The 26,771-nt window shown below is 44.5% G+C and overlaps 1 protein-coding gene across 1 annotated transcript; it reads left to right on the top strand.

The window, feature by feature from the left end:
* The first annotated feature begins 23,922 nt into the window (after positions 1-23,922).
* GPR6 (G protein-coupled receptor 6) lies at positions 23,923-25,922 on the top strand. The gene has a single exon (XM_013175558.3). It carries the CDS (start codon positions 24,194-24,196, stop codon positions 25,178-25,180), a length of 987 nt encoding a protein of 328 aa, XP_013031012.2. The 5' UTR covers positions 23,923-24,193; the 3' UTR covers positions 25,181-25,922.
* Positions 25,923-26,771: the final 849 nt, after the last annotated feature.

The raw sequence follows: 26,771 nt of genomic DNA, 5'->3' as shown, positions 1-26,771 counted from the left end.
TCGCAGACATCACTTAAATCTTTTCCTCCAGAGAAAGTCGAGAGCTTGCTCTGACTGAGAAAGTCAGAGAGCGTTTCAAGTAGTGCCCTTCGGTTGCCTCTGGCCCTGCCGTAGCAGCGTGCTGCATCCCACTGCACAGAGATATCCAAGGGGGAGGGAGGCGTTTTTTGGCTCGTACTTCCAAGCAAGTGGATCCAGACTGTTTTAGTGAGCTGCTGTCAGCACATGTCGAAGCTCACTGCCATGTCCAGTGAGGGACTGTGCAGTGACAGGCCTGGCTTAGGTCCCTTGGGGGTGTTTTATCCTTTCAGTTTGGATGCCTCTATTCCCTCCCAGAGCCTCTTCTTGGGATCAGCACAGGGTGGGTGCTCACATTGCCACCTTCTGTGGCTGTTATCTGTGCTAAAACCAACATTAACCGTGCCACAGGCATGAGCTGGAGTATGATTCCCACTCCTTCAGGGCCGTGTCGCCTCTCAGTCCCTGGCACAAGCAGGGAATTCCCCTTGCTGGGTCTGTCGTGCAGGGACACGCTCACACGCACTACATCCGATGTCCCTTCTGGCTGCTCCGGTTCTACAGGGGAGGGTTTGGTTCTTTTTCAATGACGGAAAAAAAACAAATGTGGATTTTGCTACTCCCTAATTATATCAGTACTCTTAACCCTGGAATACATTCAGAGTCCCTTTCACTGAGCTCAGGAGGAGGTTGGTATGCATTGACTTGTGTGAGCAAAGCTCAGATTTAAAAGCAACTTGGCATGCTTAAAATCAGCCCATTTACCCATTCCTTAAAGCATGTGTTACCATATCCCAGATGTCTTGACTGAATGGGGTTAAAAGGTGAGCTTGTGCATGTCTCTAAGCTACAATAAAAAGCAGCTTCCATTATCCTCTCCCAACCACGTGGGGAGATCAAACCGAGGGCAGGATATGACGGTTGCTGCTGTCTGCAACCTGCCCAGCTCGGACTCTGCAGGCTTGTGAGTAGCTGCACTGCTGCTCACCAGTGCTGGTAGAGACCTGTGGGGTGGTCAGTGCTTTAGTTTCCCTACAGTTAGTGGAAGCTACCAATGTGAAGGTAAATGTATGCTTTTGGCTAAACCTGCCATCCTGATTTCTCTCTGGGGTTTTTGTTTGCCTGTTACTAATACATTCAAAATTACTGTATATGAGTCACCATTTGCACAGTTAATTTCAGGATTTTCTGCCTCAATAGTGGTAAACCGAGAGAACAAAGTTCCTAAATTGCACTGAAACCACCGGTGATGCCTATGGAAAGTAGTGTGACCGTGCACATTTTGAAGGTAGGTCCCATCGGTAGGTATATAGCAGCTGGTTGGGCTGCACATACACAGCACCACCTCAGGATGCTGGACAGGAAGGTCTGGGAGTAGACCTGTTTCTTTATGTCACCAGTCCGTGGCATCTGATGGCATCCAATGTTCCAGACAGACTCTGTCCACTTTTCCAGGGATTTCTGATTCAGGTGGCCCAAGATAATAATTTACTGTTTAACATTACTCAGAATTGTTCTAATAGCATGATAAAGATGCTAAGAGAGCAGTATATGCGCTTTTTTTTTTTTTGGTCTAATCTGTATTACTAATACTTTGCTTTGCTTGTTTTATTACTAATGTATTCAGAACTGACGTCAATGAGTCACTTGTTTAATTTTTATTATTTTTTTTTATTTTTTCTCCATACTTCCCTGGAAATACAATGTACATCATATGAGGAGAAAGGAAAAGAAAAAGAAGAAACCAAGGAAAAGAGTAAGATTTCTACTCTCAATCAAACTTAAATGCATCTCATTGTGTGCATACATTCTCCACAGCCCAGAAATCCTGTAATAGCTTCTCCCATAGCAGCAATAAATGTTATGTGCCGCTCTCTTCCCAGGTTTTTCCGTGTTCAAATTATTGGCTAACAGACTCAGGATGTTCACAAGTCATGGCTGTGAAGCTGAAGGCTCGTTTGGGAATCCTTGTTTTCTTTCTCTCCTGCACAGAAAGTTGTTTTGTGGGATTATGAGCTCCTGCTCATCAAGAGAGGGACAACTTTGAGAGGGGATCTTATCAATGTTTACAAATACCTGAAGTGTGGGAGATGGAGGGATTTGGCCAACCTCTTTTCAGTGGTTTGTGGGGACAAGACAAGGGGCAATGGCCACAAAATGGAGCACAGGAAGTTCCACACCAACATGAAAAAGAGCTTCTTCACAGTGAGGGTGACGGAGCACTGGAACAGGCTGCCCAGGGAGGTTGTGGAGTCTCCTTCTCTGGAGATGTTCAAGGCCCGTCTGGACGCCTACCTGGGCAGCCTGCTCTAGGGAACCTGCTTTGGCAGGGGGGTTGGACCCGATGATCTCTTGAGGTCCCTTCCAACTCCTACAGTTCTGTGATTCTGTGATTCTGTGAACTCAGTGAAACCTTTCGTGTCAGAGGCAGGATTTTAAGGAGTTAGCAGTCCTTTACAGTGGGCTTCACACCAGGGGTGAGCAAGAGTTAGCATGCATCCCAGTAGGGCAAGAGGAAAAGGAAAAAGGGCAGACAAGGGAAGAGCCAGAGCTGTCTGGGCTGGACCTCAGCGAGGTGTGCTGAACGACCAAGACAATGCACGAGGAAGAGCAGCTGGGAAGGCCATAATTCAGTTGCTAGGAGCTGCAGAAAGGCACTGAATGACTAGCCATACATGAGCTAGTATACAAGTGCACCGTCTGCTTTCACGTTGTCAGGCAAGCGGGCAGGCTGGCGGTACAAAGCCTTGCGGAGCCCCAGCTGAGCGCGCGAGCATGGGCCCACCACGCGCGGGCCCACGTGGGGCCAAGGCCTTGCTGGGCCACAGCACGTGTACGGCTCGCAGACAGCCTGCAGTTGAGACATGCCCAGCATCCTCATGAACTCTGACAGGAGTCACAGCAGTCGTTTGGGAGATACATGTGCCGAGCCTGATTTGAATTTCCAAAGGTCACATTTGTCACTCTGGGCATACCGCGGTCCTCATTAACAAGCGTCTCCAGCTGGCCCTGTGCGATGGCCTCAGAGCGGGCTGTTGTATGCAAGCAGGGTGGCACAGGGCTACCACTGAGGCTCAGCCACTCCAGACACAGGTAGGCACACCTCTGGAACAGCACCTTTCTAAAATAAGGGCATGTGACACGTCAGGGCAACCCCACATTGCCAGGAGTACGTGGCACTTGTGATCTATTACCAGACAATGCAAAAAATCGGGCTGCTCAGGGTCAGCAGAGCTAGTCAGTGACCAGAGTCTTGAACCAAAAATGTGTTTTCATTGCTGATGGATGGGGGTTGCTTCTCTACCCACGCCAACAGCCTTGTCCAGGTACCAGCTCTCCCTGACCCCCCTGAGACTCACAGAGCTTGGCTCAGCTTCCCCTCTGCCTGCTGACAGCAGGTTCTCCTTCTGCTGCCTTGGCTTGGGTTTCGGATGAACATTATGTTGTGAAATGGCTTTTTCCAGTAACATTTATACCCTTAGAGACCCATACACTTCCCACTCATGAGATGAGTGGAACCTTCAAAGACTGGGTTTGAATAGTGTGTTAGTTTTCCCTGCAGCCTCTGAACACAAGCCCCTCACTTGTGTGGGAGCACCACTTTGCCACCAGCACGGGAAAGCGTATATGGCCTGAAGACAAGTCTACCTTTGCTTTTCATCAGAAATAATTGGTCACAACTGGAGAATCTTCATTTCTCTGCCATGTAAATGCTGTGTGACTCCTCATCTACCTAGCAAGTCCTGCTTTTGGGAGTTTAATGCTGTGTGTGCCTGACAGATCACTGAATCTCTTCATCTGTTTTAATCATCACTACATGCCTGCTCCATGCTCCCATTTATTAAATGCTGGATGTAGAGCATACTGTGGATAGCACAAATATCTTATTGGATCAGTTTTTCTTAGATGGGCTTTTTACATTTTATTTTATTTTTTTACGGCTTCCAATTCACAGTCATCTTTTCATCATTGCTGATGTTGTAAACTCATCTCCATGTCTCTGGTATCATGGGTCCAGGCCACCATACCTGCTCTGAGGGTTCACAGGATTGCCCTTCACCTTCTCGGCTGCGTAGCTGCAGATGTGAAGCAGGGAAGTTTAGTCAAGGATGCATTACTTTCTGATTCTTCCTGTAGGCATTAGTTTGCTTATTCATTGTCATTTCTGGGCTGCAGATCTGAGCTGACTTGGAACTAGATGTCTCAGTGTATTTCCTCATATATTTTCCTTCTGTTTAATTTTTTCTTTTCCTCAGCAGAGGCTCAGTGATTTTGCCATTAACTTTAGCAGAAATAGAGGCTGCAGGTAATAAAGGCAGTTAAGACCCTTTCCACATTCTCAAAGGTTGTGACTGACCCAAATTGCAGCTTGGCCTGAGTGCTCCAGGTGCAGTCCTGAAGTATCATTTTAGGGACACTTCATTACGTTCTTGTAAGAGAACAGGCTATTTAGAAAAAACCCTAGAAGACATAAATGTAAAACAGCTGTTCTCTTCCTGTAATTTCATCAAAGACTTGTCTTCTGCAAATGTCTCTGCTTTCTCATACTGCCACCTGAAATCATCAACACATGATCACCCCCATGCACCAGGAGGTGGGCCCATGTGCCTGGTGTTCCAGAAGATGAGAAATGGTCACAAAATCCATTCTTCTTCTTCTTAACTGCATGAACATACTTCAGACTAAGCATTGTTGCGTCTGCATGAGCACAGACGGTGGAGACGGGTACTTTCAGTGCAACAGCAGCTCGTGTTGGGTTGTGGGTCAATAACAGCAGGAGACGGGAGGTGATTTTAAAGAGCACAACATTTTTCCCCATCCTTGAAAGTGATGCCCCATCCCTGGAAGTGTTCAAGGCCAGGTTGGATGGGGTTTGGGGCAACCTGGTCCAGTGGGAGGTGTCCCTGCCCATGGCAGGGGGTAGAAAGTAGATGGTCTTTAAGGACCCTTTCAACCCAAACCTTTCTGTGATTCTGTCTCTCTACAGAATCCCCTGATGTTGAATGCTTTTATCTTCCATTGGAAGATGCTTTTCCAGTACAAAACAAAAACATCATCAAAACACCATCAACACTACAAAGAGTTTGGTACAGTATGAATTTTTTTCAAAGGAACCATTTAACTTGAGCTAATTATTATATCCATCTGTAAATCTTCAGTACATATATATATATCCTCACTGTAAGTGGCCTCTTCATAAGCTCAATATGTTTTTCCCCTTCTAACTATGGAACAATCACAAGCACCCCTATAAAGACATCACAAGGCTTTAATATTTGGACATAATGAACACACATTTCTCTATTTCTCAGTTCCTTTCTTTTTGCTGGCAGAAACAGCTTTTCCAGTACTCTTCCTCTAAGTGCTGTGGCTTTAGACACTTTTCCACTCGTCTCAGCATCATTTTGCACATTGACCTGTTGTAACTCAAAACATATATGGAAGGGATCATAAGTGGGAAGTTTTCAGTTTTCATCCATGCTGAGAATTGGTCCCAGGGTTTTATACCCTCATTCTTAGCTTGCTTCACAGTGCCATAGCACACACTCTTGACGGGCTCTCTGTAGCACTTGTTCTTTGAATCCCAGCTGAAGGCTGCAGCACTCCTCTTTGCTGACTGTGTGCTTTTTGCCCCTGTGGCTGGAAAGCCTCCTCACACTCACGTTCTCTCTGCCTCCTTCCTTTCTTCTTCCTCTCTTTTACAGTAGCTTACTCCTGTAGGCATGCCACGCTCCACAGACTCCGTCTCAGATATTCTTCCAGTAACCGCAAGGGTTTTCTGGAAATTTGCTACTCACTTTAATGTGCTTAAAAGCTGTTGCTCGCAGTTCAGTTCTGACAGAGTATCCTTCATGTGAAATGACACTAACATGAAGGGGGCTGCCTGTTGCTTCAGCTACAAAGACTACCATGGAGCTTCATCTTCAGAAAAAGGACGGTAGAGGGAAAGTACAAGAGTAATTTCATCCGTGGTTCATAGATAAAAATTCATTTTTAAGGACATTGACATCTAGGTCCAGCTCTTTCTCACATTGAGCATTGTGGGAATATTGCTTTGAGTTCAATATGAATAACATCAAACCCTAAAATGTTAGCATAAAAGACCTCTAAAACGGTAGAATTATGTAATACTGTATGTGTGTAGTACTTTCCTCATGTTGTCCAGCAGCACTGCTTTAAGCAGCAGCAGCAAGGTTATTGTTTAACCAGGGGCATCATTCCAGCAACACCCTGGAATTCTCCAGAACTATAGACGTCTCTTGCCTGCTGTGAAAGCATTGATTTTTCAATATATTTTAGGTAAGAATAACTGAAAAGATACATTGTGAATCCTGTCTTCCATTCACTTAGTGCTCTAGAAAGCACAACCAACAAAATCAATTTCCCTAAGATCTTTGTAAAAGAAACGGTCTTTTTCCTGGCCAGATCCCAGGCTCTCTGGTAATTGCTCTCTGTGCACTTCTGTTTTCCACCTGGTTCCTACCTCGACATCTGAAAACAATGACTTTGTGGTGGTCACCTGTGGACAGAGCAAGGTGGCTAGACAACAAAGCAGTCATTTCTAGGCGTTGATACAGAATGTGAAGAAAAGCAGTGTAGGAAACAGAAGGAAGCAAAAGCCATTGCTCAGAGTCTCAGTGCTGTGTCCGCAGGTGACTGCATTTCACAGGGAGTGAAATGAATCCTGTACTGTTGTTTACATATTGATCTATCGAGCATTCTAGTAACTCTTGGATGCTCTGCTAGTGTTTCGTTTTAGTACCAGTGGACAACATGGAGGCTTCGATGTCAGTGATAAGTAGGTGGGATTCCTGCCAGACACGGTGTGGTCCAGCGATGGCTCTGGGCTAGGACTTGAGAGACTTCACTCTGGTTCCCAGTGCAGATGCTGGATGATTTGCAGGGATGGGTAAAATCCTTTTGCATCAGTTTCCACCTTTGTAAATAGTAGTTTGGCATATGGAAAAAAAAATCTATGTAAGTGTTTACATGTTGTTGCAAAGAGGCTGTGAGTGACTTAAAAAAAATAGATAAAGTCTCCTGGTATAAAATATGGATTCTGATTTGTGCACACTTACAGAGCAGCTACCTGAAAGCTGCCTTTCATGCTAACGGTTGTTACACAGCATCAAGCCTGCAACAATGCTGGCCAAAATGGGGAGCACTTTACTGTGAAGTAAATAGCATTTTACTGTGCTCCCAGCCATACGGAAACCCCAGCTCGATGGCCACTGCACAAAGACTCTGTCTGTGGGAGGGGATTAATGCACATACGTACAAGGAAGCTGATGAGTTCTGCATGCCCTGGGTTACTGCATAGGGTCCTGCAAGGGCCAGGAGGTATGTGGTGTGCGTGGAGTTAGACATGGGCCAACTCCCGCCTGTTGCTTCTCTTGCAGACACCTCAGCCTTTGCTCTGTGCTTCTGCTCGTATTCTCTCCCAGTTGACCAGGCAATTTTGGCCTGCCGTTCAAGTGACCAGAACTGAGTGAGTGGAATCACAGCCTCCATCCCCACTGCTTCAGACCACACAGCAACCCACGGTGCTGCAAGTTGTGACCTTCTGCACCAGCCGTCCACAAAGAGAGCATGAAGTAGATGTTTTTCTGATATCCTCTGGCACAAGGCACCAAGTCTGGAGAATACTTCATTTACTTCATGTTCTGCTGGGACTGGGGTGTAATTGTTCTCCCTATCTTATTTTTTCTTATTTTATCCCACCTGACCCCTAACAGGAACACTGGAGGGACAGTTTTTAGAGCTGAAAGAGTCGAGGCTCAGCCTTATCAGGCATGAAATAACTTTCTGCTTAAGCAATAAAGAACTTCACTTTCTCTCAAACCAGTGAGCTCAATAAACCATACATTGATCTGAGAAGAAAATCATTAACTTCCGAAAAAGAGAGAGTATATTTCTGTGAAATGGAGTTAGTCCCATTATTGCTGAAGGCCAGTCTTCTTAGATAAATTGACTTCTAGTGACTTAGAAATCACAGTGAAAATAGTGTCTGGTCGATAGTTTAACAATTAGTTTCAAGGAATACAGGCACTGTTGGCCTAGCCAGAACCAGACAAAGGCCATTGTGGAAAATGTCAGTAAAACCCAGTATGAAATGGCCCAGGTTAAGTATGAATCATCAAGAGTTAATGACAGAAATGACATTTTCTTTTTAACGTTACTCAATAGGAAAGCACAGGCTTGCATTCGTTTTGCATTTTGAATGGTTTGGCTTACCTTTCACTTATTTTGAGCTGAAAACTGAGAACAGCCTTGATGAGAGGGACCTGGGGGTGTTGGTTGATGAGAAGCTCCACATGAGCCAGCAATGTGCGCTTGCAGCCCAGAAAGCCAACAGTACCCTGGGCTGCATCAAAACAGCATGGCCAGCAGGGTGAGGGAGGTGATTGTCCCCCTCTGCTCTGCTCTTGTGAGACCACACCTGGAGTGCTGCATTCAGCTCTGGGGCCCCCGGCACAAGAAGGACATGGAAGTATTAGAACGAGTCCAGAGGAGAGCCCCGAGGATGATCAAGGAGCTGGAGCACCTCCACTATGCTAGAAGCTGTGGATGCCCCATCCCTGGAGGTGCTCAAGGCCAGGCTGGATGGGGCTTTGGGCAACCTGATATGGTGGGAGGTGTCCCTGCCCATGGCAGGGGGTTGGAACTGGGTGGGCTTGAAGGTCCCTTCCAACCCAAGCCATTCTGTGATTCTATGATTGTATGAAAATGTGCTTAATTTAGAGTCTTTATCCTGTGACACTTTATCCATCATCTGTCATATATGGTGCACAGAGGCATAATAATTACCAGAGCATTCAACCCATCACAGCCCCTATGCATTAGCATTTTGCTCTGAAATATACACCAGAAATTGTGCACACTTATGAAACACTTCCAGGCATGTAGTTGTATTTCCAACTTTGATTCTCAGTGGCAACAGAGGCAGCAGTGACCACCAGGATGTTTCCTGATGATTTCCAGGACACTGGTTTTGGTTGCTGTAATTTTTCATGTCAGGACAGCAAGAAATTTAGAGCTGTTGTTTTCATGCCAAATCTTCAAAGTATATTGCTGTCTGCTTTACAGGAAGCATGGTCCACCCTTCAGTATAGTTATAACCCAAACAGGGTAAGTCACTGGTTTTCTGTGTCCCAGAAAAACTCAGTCATTCAATAGCACAACTTTGTTCATTTGGGCAATTCTTGTATCATTGCTGGGAAGAAATAACAGCATTTTAAGATCTCACACGCGTTGTTTAGCCTTGATTAGGATCCTTAGGGCTTAGTGTCAAGCTGTCTGCTCCGGCTTTCTGTCAACGACAATACTGAAATACTTGTGAGCAAGCATGTGCCTAAGTGCTTTGCTGATGGAGGGCCGGAGCACCTGGCAGCTCGCTGGGCCGAGCCCACCCCCTCTTCCTGCTGCCACCAAGTGCTGGGAGTGAAGGAGCTCAGCTATGTTCTTCAGTAAAAACAAATTATTTTATTTATTTATTTTATTTATTTATTAATTATTATTTTTTTATTATTATTTGGAGGGTGACTGCTATCACCTCTATGCTCCCCAGGCCATCTTTACATCCTAGCAATTACACTGATTCCAATGGAGGCAGTGTCTGTTCAGCATATATTTAGCAGACTGTGGCGATGTCTGAAAACACTGTATAGCCTCACAGGTTGCTCATAGGGTAGGTAAAGAAAGAGTTACGGTACGAACTGACAGAGGGTAACTTGAGGTGGTTATTGAGAAGTCCACAACCCATCTGAACGCCACAGACAGCAGGGCTGGCTGCCAGGTGAGTGGGTACCTCCTTTTCTCTATGCTCCGCCTTGAATATTGTTGAGGTGGAAGAAGGCAATCTTACTATCTGGCCATCACAACAAATGCCCAGGCCACCCAGCAGCTGTGTTTGGCCCGTGCTGGACTCCTTGTACACCACGCACGTGTTTGTGGGGATGATTTCCCAGCTAGAGAGACAAGAGCACTGCCACGTGCAGACCTCAGTGGCGTTTCGTACAATGTGCAGTTTATACCAATAGCTTGAAATGACAGGAACATGAAAAAAACTCTGCAGCTGCTTCTGACTGCAGTGAATACACGACACCAGGACTTCTTTTTTTTTTTTTTTTCTTTCCTAGTGGGATCAAGCAGTTGATCATTTCCTGCACTGAAGGGAGAGGCTGGACCACAATAGCCTGATTTCTCTGAGTTACGTAAATGTGTTTAAAATCTGGGTGCTTCAGGCTCGTACTCATGCTAATAAGCAGAGAGTGGGGTGCCTGCAGCAGGATGGGGCAAGGTTTCCTCTGGGGGAAATCTAAAAGCAGGGAGCAAATGACCGGAATCAGCATTTAATAAGTTTGTTCAGCATCTTTCAAACACAGCTGCCCTATTGCTGCATTTTTTTTCCCACAGACCTGGAAATAATAACCTTTATTTAAGTGTTTATATTGAGCCATATCAGCACCACATGTTCCAGCATCAAGGTTTTGAAAGGAATATTTGATATGAGATGATTATTTGCTAAGCCATCGGGTTCGAAAGTAGATTTTTGGAAATAGACATGACCAGGGATGTTTTTTAAAAGTGACCTGCAAACAGCTTTTTAATACTCATCAGTTTTGCCTCTTCCCTGTATGGTGCTCTTATTAATCAGTGTGGGAACCAGAGTGCATTTCTGAGCACCGAGGTACTCAAATCTGGCTGTCCTTTCAGCACAGCAACCTCTTCAGAATAAACATTTTGGTTTTCCAGGTGTCCCATCTGTGACCTTGTGAAGCCTAACTGCATTTGTGAAAGATAATGTCATAATCTGTGTCATTATGGTTACACCTTGGTCTCCCTTTTCAATGCTGTACTTACTAACAGAGTCAAGTACTCCAAAGTAAATGAATGTCTATTTTGTTGCATTTTGGTGCTGAAAATAAATGGCCATGTAATTAAAGGCATTGCAGGTAGCATTAAATTATTGCTATGCATAATTAAAATGCATTCTCAAACTCTTCAGCTTGGATTTTTGGTGACTCATCCAGTGTTTTTCTCTCTGTATCTGGATATTTTTGGAGCGTGGATGCATTCCAAGTATTAAATCTCAATTTAGACAGGACGAAAGAGATAACAGTATGTTGGGGAAGTGACCAAAATAAAGCCAGATTTGTATCAGCTGCTTTGGTGGAGATGGCACCTTCTTTTCTGCCTCAGCATCTCGTCTCCTGGTTCTCACGAGCAGTGGCTGGGACAGGCTGGGTTTTTTTCATGTGCTTCTGAGCCAGGATTTGCAGCTCCCTTTCCAGGGTAGCCTTGCTGCCCTGCTCAGGGACAATGTCTTGCAGAAAGCCCAGTGAAGTATCCACAGGACAGCTGCATCCCCACGTCTCTGTTCCCAGCCTGTCCCTTCCCCTGGGGATGGCGAGCATCAGTCCTGTTTTCCCCACCCAGGAAAAACCTGTCTGTGAGATTGTGTCCTGCAAATCAAACCCCAAGCTTATTAATGTCAAATCAGCTCACGAAGTAACTGTGATAGCTACTAAAGAAAACACTGAGTCTAGCAGTGCCACACAAAAGAAAATGCTTGTAGTTGATTTTGGTGCATGCCTGTGGTCACACATGCGTGCCCAGCAGCTCCTGAAAGCTCGAGTGCAGACCATGCCCATAAAACAAGCCCCCCCGCATGTGGTTAATTTCATCTCTAGAATTGCACTGGGTGTTTTCAGGCATATTAACTAAAAATGACAAGAGTGCAAAATAATTTAGAAAGATGTCTGCTCTTGATGGTCTACAAAATCTCTTTAACAAGAGGTGAACTCTTCTGACTTTCTGGACATTTTAAAATAAACATTTTCCTTCCCTGAGATAATAAACAGAAACTCATCCATGTTAGCATTTTAAATGTCAAAAGGCAGGTGAGTGTCATTTTTGGATGGCTACTTCAGTGATAAAGGAGCTGTTTATCATGTCTTTTGACTCCTGCTAGGAATTCACAACAAGGTTTCCTGAACAATTTAGTTTAGATACCAAAGCTACTAAATAATTTGCCCAGAGGGTGATTCCTGAGAGTAAGTGGTGCTGTCCTGGATGGCGCTGAATGGATCTTTATGAGATATTTAAGGTATAGTATCAGTGTTTTAACATGCGGAAAGAGGCTGGGCTCTACCTGAAGCCTTTTGGCTAACTCAGATGGGGAATAGCAGAAGGGCAATAAACAAGAAGTTGTCCGGGTCTTATGGAAATCTCCAATGTGCAGTTGATGAGTTGTTTGATGAGACAAAAGTTGTCCAAAAGACGCCAGCAGTGGGATGAAGTAGACAAAACACTAAGGAGTCCAGAGCTCAGCATCCTTCAAGACAAGACAGAGCAAGGAGAACATGTTGTGAATCCCCCATGTGTGTACAGCAAGCCATGGGTTGGGGTCTCCTCCAGCTTCCCTCTGGTGTCTTCCCACTCCCCACTGCAGTGCTGCCAAAGCGTAGGAATGTCTGCTCTGGTGCCATGGTGCTGAATTTGTTCTGGCTTATTGGCTTTGGCTTTTGCACCTCTAAGGTGAAAATCAGGGGCTGGTGGTCATGATGAAACTCATGCATATGATTAAGACCTCATAGGGGTCTTCTTGAAGAGCGGGACATGTTCTTTTTCCTTTATGAGTGTGTGTGCACATAAATAGGGCCTAATAACATGATTAAATTAATTCTTCTTGTTGTTATGGTAACACACATTTCCACACTGATTGTATGCAACAGAGGTAGACTGTAACACTTCCACGGGAGCAGATTATCATGCACATATTTTCTTTTTCAAAGCAGATTGTGGAAAAACTGGCCCGGAGCAGCTTGCAGACTAAGCAGTGTTCACATCTGAGATGTGAAGTCCCTGCCTGGCACGCAAGCTTGCAGCTCGGGCTGGTTTCCAGGGCAGGCGAGGAGGGCGTCAGGAGCATGACGCAAAGCCCGTGCCCTTTGGACACATCTCTGTAACAAGGGTTCATCAGGGTGGGGGAGAAAAAACAGGCCCCCCCTAAACTCTCTGAGGAGCAGAAGATTGCAGGGCGGCCAAGGATCCCAAAGAAACGCTGTTGCTTCAGCCTGGGGACAGCTGGCACGAGGCTTCTGGGCTCTGGTTGCTCCCACATCTACATCCCCAGGCTGGGTGGAGGCCATGCAACCAGCCACCTTCGCTGATGGGAGCCCTTTTGGAGGCAATGTGGCCCAAAGAGTATGGTCGTGAGGGCATACGCCTTTTTACATTTTTTTCCCCTTTATTTTAATTTCCAGCCCAAATCTGAGCACGGTGCAACCTGTGAGAAGTAAGCAGCCCCCTGTGCCACGGCACTGGCAGGCAGGCAGCCACAGGTGGAGCTGGGACACCACCACCCACTGGCTTCGGGGTATTTGTGGGGACAAATTTGGTTGGAGGCACTCTCCCTGCTTCACCTGTTCATGCCCCAGCATGTTGGTACAGTGCAGGCTGGTGTGCTCAGAAGAGTTTTTAGGGAAGTGCTTTTAGGGAAGCAAGTGGAAAATGATGAACTTGTCAAGTGTCCCCTTGGAAGCCTGAGCTGTGTTTAAGTAATTAGCTATTTATAAACATATATTCATAGAATAAAATCAGGTCAACAGCTTAAAAAAAGAGAAGTGTAATTGACCTATTGGACCCATTGCAAAACATATTATTTATCACTTGCTTTTCAAAGTCACATTTTGCTCCACTTTGGGTTTGCTGATCTCTTTACACTCACAAAGATCCTTGCATTTCAAACCTCTACGGAGCATGCTTTGTGAGTAAACGCAGAAGTAACGTGAATGAAGGACTACTGTGCACAAAGGAGCAGCTCTGCCATGTTTCTGTCTGCCTTGTGCTTGGGGGGAGCTGCAGGCAGGGTGTGATCTGGTTGGGATGTATCATAGTGTTCAAAATGATGAGGGCACGCAGGGGACTGAGCTGGAGGAACTTGTGCATTTTGTTACTTGCAGGCAATTGGCAAGCAAGCAGTCATCCGTTCACAGACCCCATAAAATGCAATTAATTCCTGGTGTCAGCTACCCCCTGGTAACGGCAGGGGATTGACGCAGGGAGGTGATGCCTGCACAGAAACCACATCCCCCTTGCAATCAGCTAGTCCACCACAGGGGACCATAGGTGACCACTAGGTCATCTCAGAGGACACAGCTGGCACCTCAATAATAATTATAGTAATAACAAAGCAAAAATAAAATTAAGCCAGCTGTGCAGCAAAAAAAAAAAAAAAAAAAAAAAAAAAAATCTTTAAGACTGTTCTGGAGGGACAAAAAAAGAAAAAAGTTTGCTGGCAAGCAGCTTAAACATTAAAGCATGAGGGCTGAAGACCATTGCCCTAACGCAGAAATGCAGCTGTATGAGCATCTTGTGGCATTGCTGAAGGCATTGCAGAGCCTGGTGGGAAAGGTGTGAAGTAACTCAGAATCATGGAAAGGCTGAGGTGGGCAGGGACCTCTGCAGGCCATCTGCTCCAACCCCCTGTACAAGCAGGGACACCCAGAGCTGCTTGCCCAGGACCATGTCTAGCTGGTTTTTGAGGATCTCCAGGGAACTCAAGAGCTGGAAAGACCCTCCACCCCAATGCAATTGTCCGATTTAACTCTACCCATTCCTCCATGCTCCTCAGAGCCTGACTTATCATGCATCTTTAAAATGACTGCTAATTTCCATTTTAACAAAACAATCAGTGCTCCGTAACTCAAAAATGTGTGGCTATCTGTGGTGACTCCCCATTCCTCTGAGTTGCAGCTTCCATAGACGAGGCTTCCCCCTCTAGGCTGAGCTTCTGTGAGTTGCTCCCAAATGGCTCACGTAGCCTTTAATTGTAATTGAAGTGCATTTTATTAGCTTGCAACCTTTCAACCAGATGATCCCTCTCCTCCTAAAGCGGTACTTTGTCTTTTTGCTCGTTACATCACTAATCTTTGTGCTACCTCTGAACTTTACCAGCTGTGGTTTTGATTTTTTTCTTATCGTTTTCTTTCTTGTTAATATTAGATGATTCAAAAAATAATAACAATAACAGTGTTAAAATCAGTGACAACAAGAGTCTTGACTCTCCCTTTGCGCCCATCTGCACTACTTGCTGCCATCTGACAGCGAGTCCCATTTTCACCCCTCCACGCTGTGCCTGGTTAACACCACATCACACAAATATTTAACATCAGCAGTATGAGGTCAAAAGCTTTGGAGAAATCCAAGTGTGTTTTTCTGCATAGGGGTCTTTATCTGTCTAATCTCACCAAAAGGGAAAAAAAAAAAAAAAGGTTTCTGTGATGTGGTCTATCTTCTGAGAAACCATGCTACCCACATCAGGTAGTTTTCAGCATGTCACACTCACTGAGAGAGCTGCCTTCGCATCTTCCTTTAACCAGGATAGTTTATCCCCAACAAAATATGTTGTGGAGGGTTGTTGTTTTGTTTTGTTTTGTTTTGTTTTGTTTTGTTGAGATTTTTTACAATATTTTTAGAGCTGGACCCTCAAGGTCACCCACAGAACACAACTGAGTGATATCCAGGTAGCGTCAACATCTCCACCAGTAAATTTATGTTTCCAGTCATTGCTTTACCTTTTGGAAAACTGGCCATTTTAAAGCCCTAAATATACATACGACTGGTTGGTATTGCATTCTGTTTGCACAACATAAATGTCAACAGAGCCTGACCGGGGGTACCTAGGCAACAGCTAATTTTTAGGTCAGTGATTAACTCTTCTTTGTCAGAATGTAATTTACCATCCAATTATCTCTTGCTGAATATAGCAATTTCTGGATTATAAAAAGGACTTGTTGTTATTTTTAGACACTCAGAGTCAATTTTTACCACTGGCTGCAGGTGAGGTTTGCTATATTTTCTCCTGGTTGCACTGGTAATCTCCACGAGGGGAGCAGTCTCTTGGGGAGGCTGCCCCATGCTCAGGGGTTCCCAAGAAGAGGTGCCGGAGGAGCAGCTCCCTACCACACCGCTGTCTTTGTGGTGATAGCAGGAAGCAACAGATTTGTACATTTTATGGCAGATATTCACACTTCCTTGATTAGATAAAAAGTAGATGCTACCAATTAACACATATATGAAGAGAATAGTAAAGTATTGATGCTCACCTTGCATTTTGCCCCTTCCCTGCCTCTCCAGAACACATTGTTTCTTTCAACTCTACATTTTCTCTCTCTCTCTCTCGCTCTCTCTCTCTCTGGTGAACTTCTATCTAGTGACTCAACCCATAATTTTATTTTAAAGCTCTCTATATTACAGCACTGTGTTTCAAACTCATTTTGCCATCATACAGACATTTTTGGAAATAACAATAAAATCTGACCCCTAATAGCATATGGTAAAAAAAATCATTCTTGTGGTCATCTCAGGAAATAGGCCCCTCTGCAGGGATACAGGGATTAAGCAGTCATCCTTCTTCCTGGAAAATTTGTGATCTATATCAGTATAAGGTTGTTGGTTTTTTTGTTTGTTTGTTTGTTTGTTTGTTTTCAGTGGAGGTATATAGATATTGCCACAGTAGGACTCTGTCACTGTGTTTGCCAAGCCAACCGACTGCATGCTCACTCCTGAGCATTGCTCTGACTATGGATTTTTCCCAGTTGTTCCTGTTGCCTTGGGAAATGCAGGCCCCTAAGCTCTGCTCTGTAAGCACCCTGTGATGTTAGGAACTTCAACCTTGTCACCTGTATGTTTGACTTACTTCTATATTAAAGCTGACACCACCAACCAACCAAAAAATAAAATAAAATACACACACAAAAAAAAATCAACACTTGTTGAGAATTTACAGTTCTCCTTTACTGCCTCAGCTAAATAATCATCAGCTTGTTTCTTGCTGGCAGGGACCCAGGCTGCTGAGCAATAACAGACTTGTTTTGAAGTTGCTTTAATTTGTTCTCTCAGAAGAAATACTAAGTGTTGCCAAGCAGGCATATAAAGCCATAAGAAGCTGTATTTCTTTAAAGAAATATTTGGAAAAGTCAAATAAAATAGGTAGAGCATGAAACATAAAATCATATATAATATTGGTTTAGACATGAGTCATTAATATCGCTAAGTAATGTCTAATTTGACATACGATACATTGGACTGGGATGTATGGATCTGTGCCTGTGATGTCCAGATCCCAGGCCAAGCACCCAGAACAACAATTCCCACTGGCCAGCAGGGAGCTTTCTCTCTGCCCCACCACCGTGCCCCACCACTTCTCTTCAGCAGCTCTGCACCCATTTTCCTGTCACTAAAATCCAAGATCCTATGTTTTCTTTGGAGTCTTTTTAGTACACAGTCTTCTACAATGTCTATGGTTTTGTAGTTTAGTGAGTCAAACCCATTCAGTGTTTCTTGGCTATAACCTTGCAGTTTGGGAGTTTGGTTGATCCTATGGAGGTGAGGCAAATCTGTCACTGAAGGCTTTAAAGGGCAGATTGGACACCCATCTGGCAGGAGTAGCTTCAGTATGGCTGATTTTGTATTGAGGCTGTGTGGAGATGGGCCAGGGCAAACACACAGAAGTGAGCATGCCTGCAGCCTCATAAGATGAGGGAAGGTGTGGATTTTAGTTCCATCTCAAAGTGTTGTTCTATATTACGTACACGAATTATTTAATGTCATGCTGTTGTTGGTCCAAACATTTGTAGGGTGTGTAGTAGTTTATTTGTCTGGGAGTTGTGGAGTAGGGGAACCGGACCTCCGTCTCCATTTCCAGAGGGAATAGTTTAGTCAGTAGGTGAGTACATAGAGGGTCAAACATACAGAGCTAGTTAAACATTCAGAGGTGGCCAAACATTCTCATCTAGCTTCAGAAAAATAAAATAAAAATGGATGAATAAGGCTCGGGTTTTTAAAAGCAAGGACATTGCTACCATTGTGGGGGAGAGAGTTCTGATACAGCTCCTGCTCAGTCAGAGGTCTCTTCTGTATTGAGACATCACTACCTCCCTCGGCGTATCTCTCTGACCAGCTCCACAAAGGTCAAAGTTGATGCTGAGCTCAGTCCTTTTTCAGTTTGGATCCTATTCTGAGCTTTACTCATGCAAGGGATCCTCAGCAGGTGGATTTCTTGCTTAGAAATATATTTTTTCCTATTTTGTTGGGGGCACACACCTCACTTTTGTTTCACAAATCCTTTATAAACACTAGCCCACAGAGCTGATTCTGGCCTGCAGGCAGGGAAATTGCAGGCTGCTGACAATGGGACTGTCTTCTAGCAATTTCTGAAAGAGCAATTTCTCTGAAGATCTATATAAGGGAAGATGGGCACATTGGTTTTTCCACAATGAAATTTATTCTTAGATTGCATTCTAGTATCTGGAAAATTGTTCTCAAACTTGTTATTAATTTTAATGGAAAAATATATACACCCTTCCGCGTAGTAACTAATCAGGAGTTTATAGGAACATGCAAAACAACACATATATTTTAGTGAGATAAAATTGCATCTTCTTTTCACAAAGTTACAGACAGACATTGTTTAGCTAAACTCACGACTTCCTCACTTAGATGTGTAGAAAAGCCCCTCAACAATTTAAAGGCTGGTTTGAAGCCATCTAAAAGCTTGGGAAGAAAGTTTCTGGAAAAAGTTTAAAAGAATAAAAACAATTAAAAAAATTCCTTCCCCAACCTGCTTGTTCTGATGATGGAAAGAATGCATTGACCTGCAACAAAGCTTATTCATTGCTAGATGTATCATCAAGTGCAGTGGAAGAAAAGTTGCAATATATGTGTATTTGGCTTTAGTATATTCATCACTAATCTGCAGAAATAAACAGAGTGGACCAGAGGCTATCTTTTTTAATAAAGGTAAGCAACAACCATGCCTTTCCTAATGGTCTAGCTACAGACCTGTGTGCAGCACTTTAAGCATCCATGTGTTGCTTCCAAATGTTATTCCTTTAGAAGCTAAGCCAGCTCCTCTGAAAACCTTAGCCTGGCTGGCTAATGAAGGTAGACTGACAGATGTGTCAGTTGTTATTCAGATGTGTAGAATGCTTTCATATTTACTGGGTCCCAAAAGATTATACGATTGCCCAAGCACCCCTCTGTCCCCCAAATAAATGATGTCTCCAGGTGGTGAGCACTCCAAAGTGTCTTCCAGGGGAGAGGAGAGGCCCTACTTGCCTAAGCTCGAGAGCTCGAAGCTGGCACAAAACCTCATCATGTCTGAAGAGGCAGTGGGCAGGAGAAGAAGGGTGCACAGCCCGGGACTGTGCCACCTCCAGCTACAGAAAGAACCAGCAGCTGCAAAAACTGGTGGGGCAGGGAGAGGGGAGGCTGGGGGGGATCATACCGCAGGATACAAGGGGGTTTGCAGGCAGAACCTCACCTGGTGGGCTCACAGAAGTAGGAAAGAGTGAGAGTGACCTTTTCTACTGCAGTGTTTACCCTCTGTCCAAGATAAAACAGAAAGTGAATTTGTGAGCTTTCAACGTGTGTACTGCTCATATAAAATAAAGAAAAAAAAGTAAAGAGATATTTGACAGTCATGTTTGTTTGAGAACTTTCAGAGCTTCAAGAAAGTGTCCATTGGGAAGAATTAATGAGAATTCATAAGTCTGACCTTTCTCTTTTCCTCCAGTGCTACCTAGATCTTAAAACCACCATTTCTAACCCTCTGTGACAGTGTCTTAAACTGGAGACTAACTTGCTGAAGAGTAAATTTAAGAGATTAATATTTTTTCTTCCTGGAAACTTCAATGGGGATTTATGATGCTTCCAGGACACTACTGCTGTCACAGGTTGACCTCTCTCTTTATTTAGCTTTAAATTGTTGTAAAGCCCTTTGAGAGCCATAAATGAAATCTCCTAACAGTGTTAGCTCTGCTTCTGTCTATTTTTCTGCACATATCCACAGTTATATTTTCTTCTCAATGAAAAAGAAACGCATGCTAGTTCAAAAATTCTTCAGGTTTCAACCAAAGTTTTAGTTTGAATTCGTTCCTGAAATTAGGCACTTACTACACTAATTATTTCACCCGTATACATGACGTTTGTCCCTTTACTTTCTGCTAGCAATTCGGAGACTGAACAAGCTGTAGTAGTACTTTCTAAAGCACCCATAAAATTCATTTGAGAAATGTAATTTTGTAAATGCAACATAGTAAGATGGGATTTTTTTCATCCCAAGCATGTGCTAGAAAAAGTGTAACAGTTGTGTTTCTGTGCTCATGTATAACACTACTGTGCAAGTAAAAGCAGTTTTAAAGACATGCCAGCAGACTGACTTTTCTGGACATTATCTGTGTAAGAGCCCAAGCAGATGAGCAGCTGAAACCTGGTCAAAAAGGACTGAAGGCACGGTGCATGCTCAGCAAGGAGCATGGTCAAGAACTGCATGGGAAACATGATGTGTGGTGGAGAAACGGGACTGTGTAGGATACGATTTAGATTCTAAATGGCACCTGAATCCCTCTGAGGTTTATTTCATTCAGCTTTTGTAATGCAGTATGTTTGCAGGTGGACATCTGTCTAAATCCGAACAGTCAGCTGGGAGTAATGCTAATGAGGAAGTGGTCATCAGTGACACTAGGTGATGTGGCTGAATTTACCAAGTCGGGAAAATGATAAACTTGAAGAGGTGCCTAAATGGATTCCTAAGTGTTTAAAACATCTTTTTGCACCAGCTGCATAGAAAGCTCTGAAATGTCAGCACTGCTTAGCTCACCATCTGTGTTATCCCCACTCTTTCTTCCCCTCCTCCCTCTTTTATTTTAAGGTTTCTTTATGTTGCCAGAAGAAAAATGACTCTTAAATATTTTCAGCATGTTATTGGAAAGATAAATTTTTGAAGTGCTTTTTTTGTTCCAACTCATGCTATGTAAAGCACATTTAATAATACTTAACATTTAGTCAGCCTACTTATTAATCATTAAAGAATACCAGCTATCAAAATAATCCATAGTTAACTGAAATTAAGTAATCACATATTAAAATTACACTGCAATGTTGCTCAGCTTTCAGAACAGATGGGAGAATTCAGGCAAAGATTTTTAGGTCATTTATTCCAGCAACTTTTTAATTTTATTGCTGTTTAATTTTCAGAAATTTGCTAAGATAATTCCTTAGCTATGTTATACATTCTGCTTAGGCATGTACTGTTGAACCACAGTTTTTTATTTTTAAATTATTCCATGACATATGTGGATCCAGTCTCAGATAGGAAGTCAAGATGAAAACATCTTGATGGTAGTGTGGAAGGTCTGGACAGGCTCCTCTCTCCACTGCTCCCAATGTTGCCATGTTAAATGAACATGGCTGCTGGAGCAACCAGGTGGAGAACCCCACCTGGCTTCATTTACACCCAATGCATGCTCACCTTCCATGTGTGTATGAGACAGGAGAAAAGAAATATTTTGTCTCTGGACTTTTTCTGTAGGCTGTTACCCTGAATGACTGCATGCTGCAACTTTATGGAGTTTTAAGTAAAGAAGCACACCTGGCTCTAAACCCAGATGTTTTATGCCAGGTTTATCTACTCTTTGAATGCTTTTCTCACCAAAACCAGTTAAAATTAAGACCACTCCAGATGGCTTACCTTTAGTTGGAATGACTGATGCAAGAAGCTGTACTAAGAAGATAAAAGATCTTTAGCAATAATATTCTGGAAATATACACAGTCACCACAGAAATGTAACCATTTTAATAAATGAGTTAAAAAAAGAGTTGGTCACTAATCCTCCTAACTTATACTTGGCAATGTGAGTTATTGGGCTGGGCAGACTCAGAGCAGTGTTTGCAAAGCACAGTGCCTAAGAATCTGACACAGGCCGTAAGAACACCCTCTTCCTGAAATCTAGAGAAATACACAGGACTAAAGAGCCACAACTCAGAATACACTTGACAGTAAGGAGCAAAGTCAAGCTGGACATATGAATCTCCCTTTCAGAGATACCCTATTATGCTTGACCAATAATTTTGACTTGTAATTCAAATTTATAAATCACATCTCAGTAAATAACTACTAGGCAGATGCTTGTGTTAGTGCTATAGCAACCAGCTTGTCCTGAAGACAGAACAAAATACAAGGCATGTGGATGTGTAGACTCTTCTTAAACCTTCTTACATCTAATTTGCTGCAGTTGTAAATGATGTTTTAAAGCCTGGGTGGGCATAGTAGAATATATGGAACACTATGCAAGACAAGAGGCTGTGTGTGCAAGTTGCAATGAAGCAAATTCCAATTAGAGAAAAGGAAAAAAAAAATCTTTATAGTAAGGGTGAAGCCCTGGCACAGGTTGCCCAGAGAGGCTGTGCAATCTTCCTTGAAGATATTTAGACTTGACTGAATGAAACCCTTAAAAATGGCACAGAACTGACCCCCACAAATCCCTTCTAAACTAAATTATCTGAAATTCAGTGTTTCAGAAATCCTTGGACACAATGTCTTGGTTTGTTTGTAGAGATACAAAGTGTCCACAGGTTGTCTGGATAATAGTATTTATCTTTCAGGATGTGGATCAGGATGGATGTAATGAATACTGACATTCTAATTCCCTTTAAATGTGTCCACCTTTAATGTGGCGTGGCCTATGTGTCTTGCTCATTTGGACTGTTGAAGACAGTAAACACATTTTCTTTAATGAATTTTTTGAAATTGTGTCTAAATGGCTTACATGCTGTTCCCATAACTGAGATGTAATTCTATTACCACATTCTTTTGATCAGCAGTTATAGAACAAACATGTTCTTCCAGACTTGGGTACCTTTTGGCTTGTTCCCTTAATAACTAGAAAAGCCATTCTGCTGCAGATGGAAACTACCTGCTTCCTGTGTTTGATACTGGCTTGGGTAGTGATTGGCACAACACAGCTATACTCGATTTCATCGATTAATATGCTTTAGAGAAGGTACCTTAGAAAGCAGTGTGGGTGCTTGCACTGGTAAACAGACTGTTAGCTCTAAAGTAGGCATTCTTCTGAGAGGATAAATGTGAGACAGGCTTTTTCACGGCAATTTCTAGTACTATTTTTAAACATTTACATTCAGTGGTATACAAAGCTCACAGCTAGGTTCAGAGCCATTATAGTAAGTGCTGTACAAACATAAAACTTAGCCTATTCTTCCTATAAACACACTGCAGCTAGCATTCAGAGCACAAAACCATGCTGATAAAGAAGTAGTGGGGAATGAAAAAGGGGAAGAATGTTATTCTCTCAAACAAGCTGTAACAACAAGCATTCATTCCCGTGCTTCTCCAGCTCATGCCTTCTGCACAAACCTCCTCAGTCCGGTTCTGTGCTGAACCTTTCGTAGTGCAGGGCTGAGGGCAGGCAGCAGCACTCGCCACTCGTACCCCGGGACAGTGAAAAAGAAGGAGCTGCAAGCAAAACGCGAGGGGATGCTGAGGGGAGCCCACTCCTGCGTGGGGGGTTGTTCAGCAGCCTGCTCCGCACCTTCACGAGAGGACAGAGCGGGAGCTGAGGTGTGACTGAGCTCAGCTCATTTTCTCTCTGAAAACAAAAGCCTCCGACCCCGGGGAGCACCACCGACACCCTCTCTGCCCCTTCCCTCATGCGCACCCCGCCGCCAGGGAACCGCTCCCGGCCCGGCGGGATCCCGCTGCTGCCGGAGCGTGCTCGACCCCCTCTCCCCATCCCCCGGGGGCCCTCCTGCACCCCCCGTTCTCTCCTCCAGCCCCGACGGCGGAGCCGCGCTCCCCGCCCCGCCTCTCCCTCCCCAGGCGGCCGCTTCCCCCGCCCCCTCCGGAGCCCGGCGGCCGGCCCGGTGTCTCGGGCCCTGCCCCCGGCGGCGGGCCGCCACTTGCGTCAGCCCAACGCTGCCCGGCCCGCCCCCGGTGCGGCCGCCCGCTCCCGCCAAAGCCAAAGCCGAAGCCGCAGCGAGCGGGAGGGCAGGGGGGAGGCGGCGGCCGGGACAGCGGCAAAGTTCGGGCAGCGCCCTTCAGCACCACGGACAGCGCCTTCAGCACCACGGACAGCGCCTTCAGCACCACGGACAGCGCCTTCAGCACCACGGACAGCGCCCGTTGACCCCAACGGGGCGGCGGTTTCAGCACCACGGACAGCGCCCATTGAACCCAACGGGGCGGTTTCAGCCCCGCGGGCAGCGCCGCCGACCACAGCGGTGAGGGGGCGGCCCCGCCCGGCATGCGAGCCCCCCGCCCCGCTGTGCCGCCGCTCGCTGCCCCTGCCCCGCACAGGCGGCCCCCGAGGAGATGGAGCCAGAGCCGGCCCTGAACGACAGCCTGGCGGCGGTCCCCTGGATGCCCGCCCGCGGTGGCAACGCCTCGCTGGAGCTGGCGTCGCGGCCCCCCGCGCCCGCTGCTATCAACCCCTGGGATGTGATGCTGTGCGTCTCCGGCACTGCCATCGCCTGCGAGAATGCCATCGTGGTGGCCATCATCTGTTACTCGCCCACCCTGCGCACCCCCATGTTTGTGCTCGTTGGGAGCCTGGCCACCGCTGACCTGCTGGCTGGGCTCGGCCTCATCCTCAACTTTGTTTTCCAGTACGTGATCCGCTCTGAGACCGTCAGCCTCCTCACGGTGGGCTTCCTCGTCGCCTCCTTCGCTGCCTCTGTGAGTAGCTTGCTGGCCATCACGGTCGATCGCTACCTCTCCCTCTACAACGCCCTTACCTACTACTCAGAGAGGACGGTGCTGTGCATCCACACCATGCTGGTGGGCACCTGGGGGGTGTCACTCTGCCTGGGGCTGCTGCCGGTCCTGGGCTGGAACTGCCTCCACGACCGCTCTGCCTGCAGCGTTGTCAGACCCTTGACCAAGAGCAATGTGACTCTGCTGTCCGCCTCTTTCTTTCTCATTTTTATCATCATGCTCCATCTCTACATTGAAATCTGTAAAATAGTTTGCAGACATGCCCATCAGATAGCTCTTCAGCAACATTTTCTGACTGCATCGCACTATGTTGCTACCAAAAAGGGAGTGTCTACTCTTGCTATAATTCTTGGGACTTTTGGAGCAAGCTGGCTACCTTTTGCCATATACTGTGTGGTCGGGGATCCCGACTACCCTTCTGTGTACACTTACGCCACACTTCTACCTGCTACCTACAACTCCATGATCAATCCTATCATTTACGCCTACAGAAACCAAGAAATTCAGAGGTCCATGTGGGTACTCTTCTGTGGCTGCTTTCAGTCTAAAGTGTCCTTTCGCTCCCGGTCCCCAAGTGATGTCTGAGTGACTTTTCTCTTTGTAGTACTGCACCAAGTGACAATCTACTTAGTGAATTATTACAGTGCCTGTTATAAACTTCAAACTTTGTTGTGAAGTCATTGCAAACATGCTTAAATATTAGCACTTTATACAAGTTTGTATTTTTGAGAGTGTTCAGGGTATGGAATTTTCAGTTCTGTGAAAAAATGTGGTTGTATATTAATTTTCACATCACATTTGTAAGGTGAAGACATTCCGATACCGCTCAATTATAGCACCTTATTTCTAGCTGCTGACCTGCCAAAACAGTGTTGCCTTTCTGAAGGGCAGAGAGAAAGAAAGTTGGGTTTTGTGTTGTATTAGTGTGTGTGTGTGTTGGGGGAGAGGAGATGTATGTATGTATGTCAGTAACAATACATTGCTGCACAATGTTGATAAATTATAACATTTTGTACACAAATAAAAGCATTTAAGATGTAAAAGTTTTGTGTGTTCATATGATTTTAGAAATGTGAGAGCTTGAAAATTTTCAATTTAAGCAAAGTCCATTTGTTTACTTTTGAAAGTTTACCAGGTAATTCCACCTAAAGAGATCATCATTTACTATGGAGATGAAATATTGCACCAAGAAAAGAACCTTTCTGTTTGCTTGTTTATTCTTTTCTTTCCCTCTGGCATATAGAGAGCAAAGAAGAGAACAAACTCCTTTTTATTCTCCAGCAAAAAAAGAAACAAAAAGCCCAGGCAAATAGGCTGCTAATTACAATAATTCTCCAGGTTTCCAGTAGCTTTCTTCTCCAAGTTGTAAGTTAGACCTTTATGATAATGCCGTTTTTAAAAGTTATTAAACTGTGGGGAAAAAATCAAACTCTAAGCTGTGCTCTTTTTTCCTTCTTATAACCTAAAAGGGGGGGGGGGGGGGGGGGGGGGTGAGGAGTGTAAAAGAAATAAAGGCAACAATCTCCTTTCCTAAAAGCCTGTACAATGCCATAATAAATTGACTTTTCTTATCACCCACAGTTCTGTGGGTAACACGAATTGTTCCACCCCCTCTTTTTTTTTTTTTTTTGATTGTGTGCTGCAGAAAAATCATTTAAGTGCATCTTTGCTGTCTCCCTGTCTCAGAGCAGTATACAGTTTTCTGATAATCCCACAGCTAGCAGCTTCAAAGAGCCCATCAGAGGTCAATGCTGTTCAGATTTTGGAAACACTTCTTCACTCAGGTTCAAATTCACAGGCAACAGATTTGTTTAGAGCAATAACATTCACATAAGATTTCAAATGTGATGTTGCTGCTTATATATTTATAGTTATGTTACATTTTTACTATTGTTATAGTATAGTTCATCAGTCATTTAAGTTTGCATTCAAGCGCTAAAACACATTAATCTTATGTGTGTAGTGCTATATAAAGAGTTTGGATTGATGTATTTCCCAGCTTATGGGTGGGCACCACATCAGGCACTTGCCTGTTGAAGCAGCCAGGGCCACAGAGAAGCTGTAAATCAGTAATACTGTTCTTACATGAAAATAGGTATTACAAAAAAACAGTATAATTTCACTCATAATAGAAAGATATTTCATTTGAAGTGCGATCTGATTGGAAAACTATGTT

The sequence above is a fragment of the Anser cygnoides genome, chromosome 3, assembly GCF_040182565.1.
Source record: "Anser cygnoides isolate HZ-2024a breed goose chromosome 3, Taihu_goose_T2T_genome, whole genome shotgun sequence".
In the NCBI taxonomy this organism is placed as follows: domain Eukaryota; kingdom Metazoa; phylum Chordata; class Aves; order Anseriformes; family Anatidae; genus Anser; species Anser cygnoides.
Note: the sequence above shows the minus strand (reverse complement) of the source record. Positions and strands in the feature narration are given on the sequence as shown.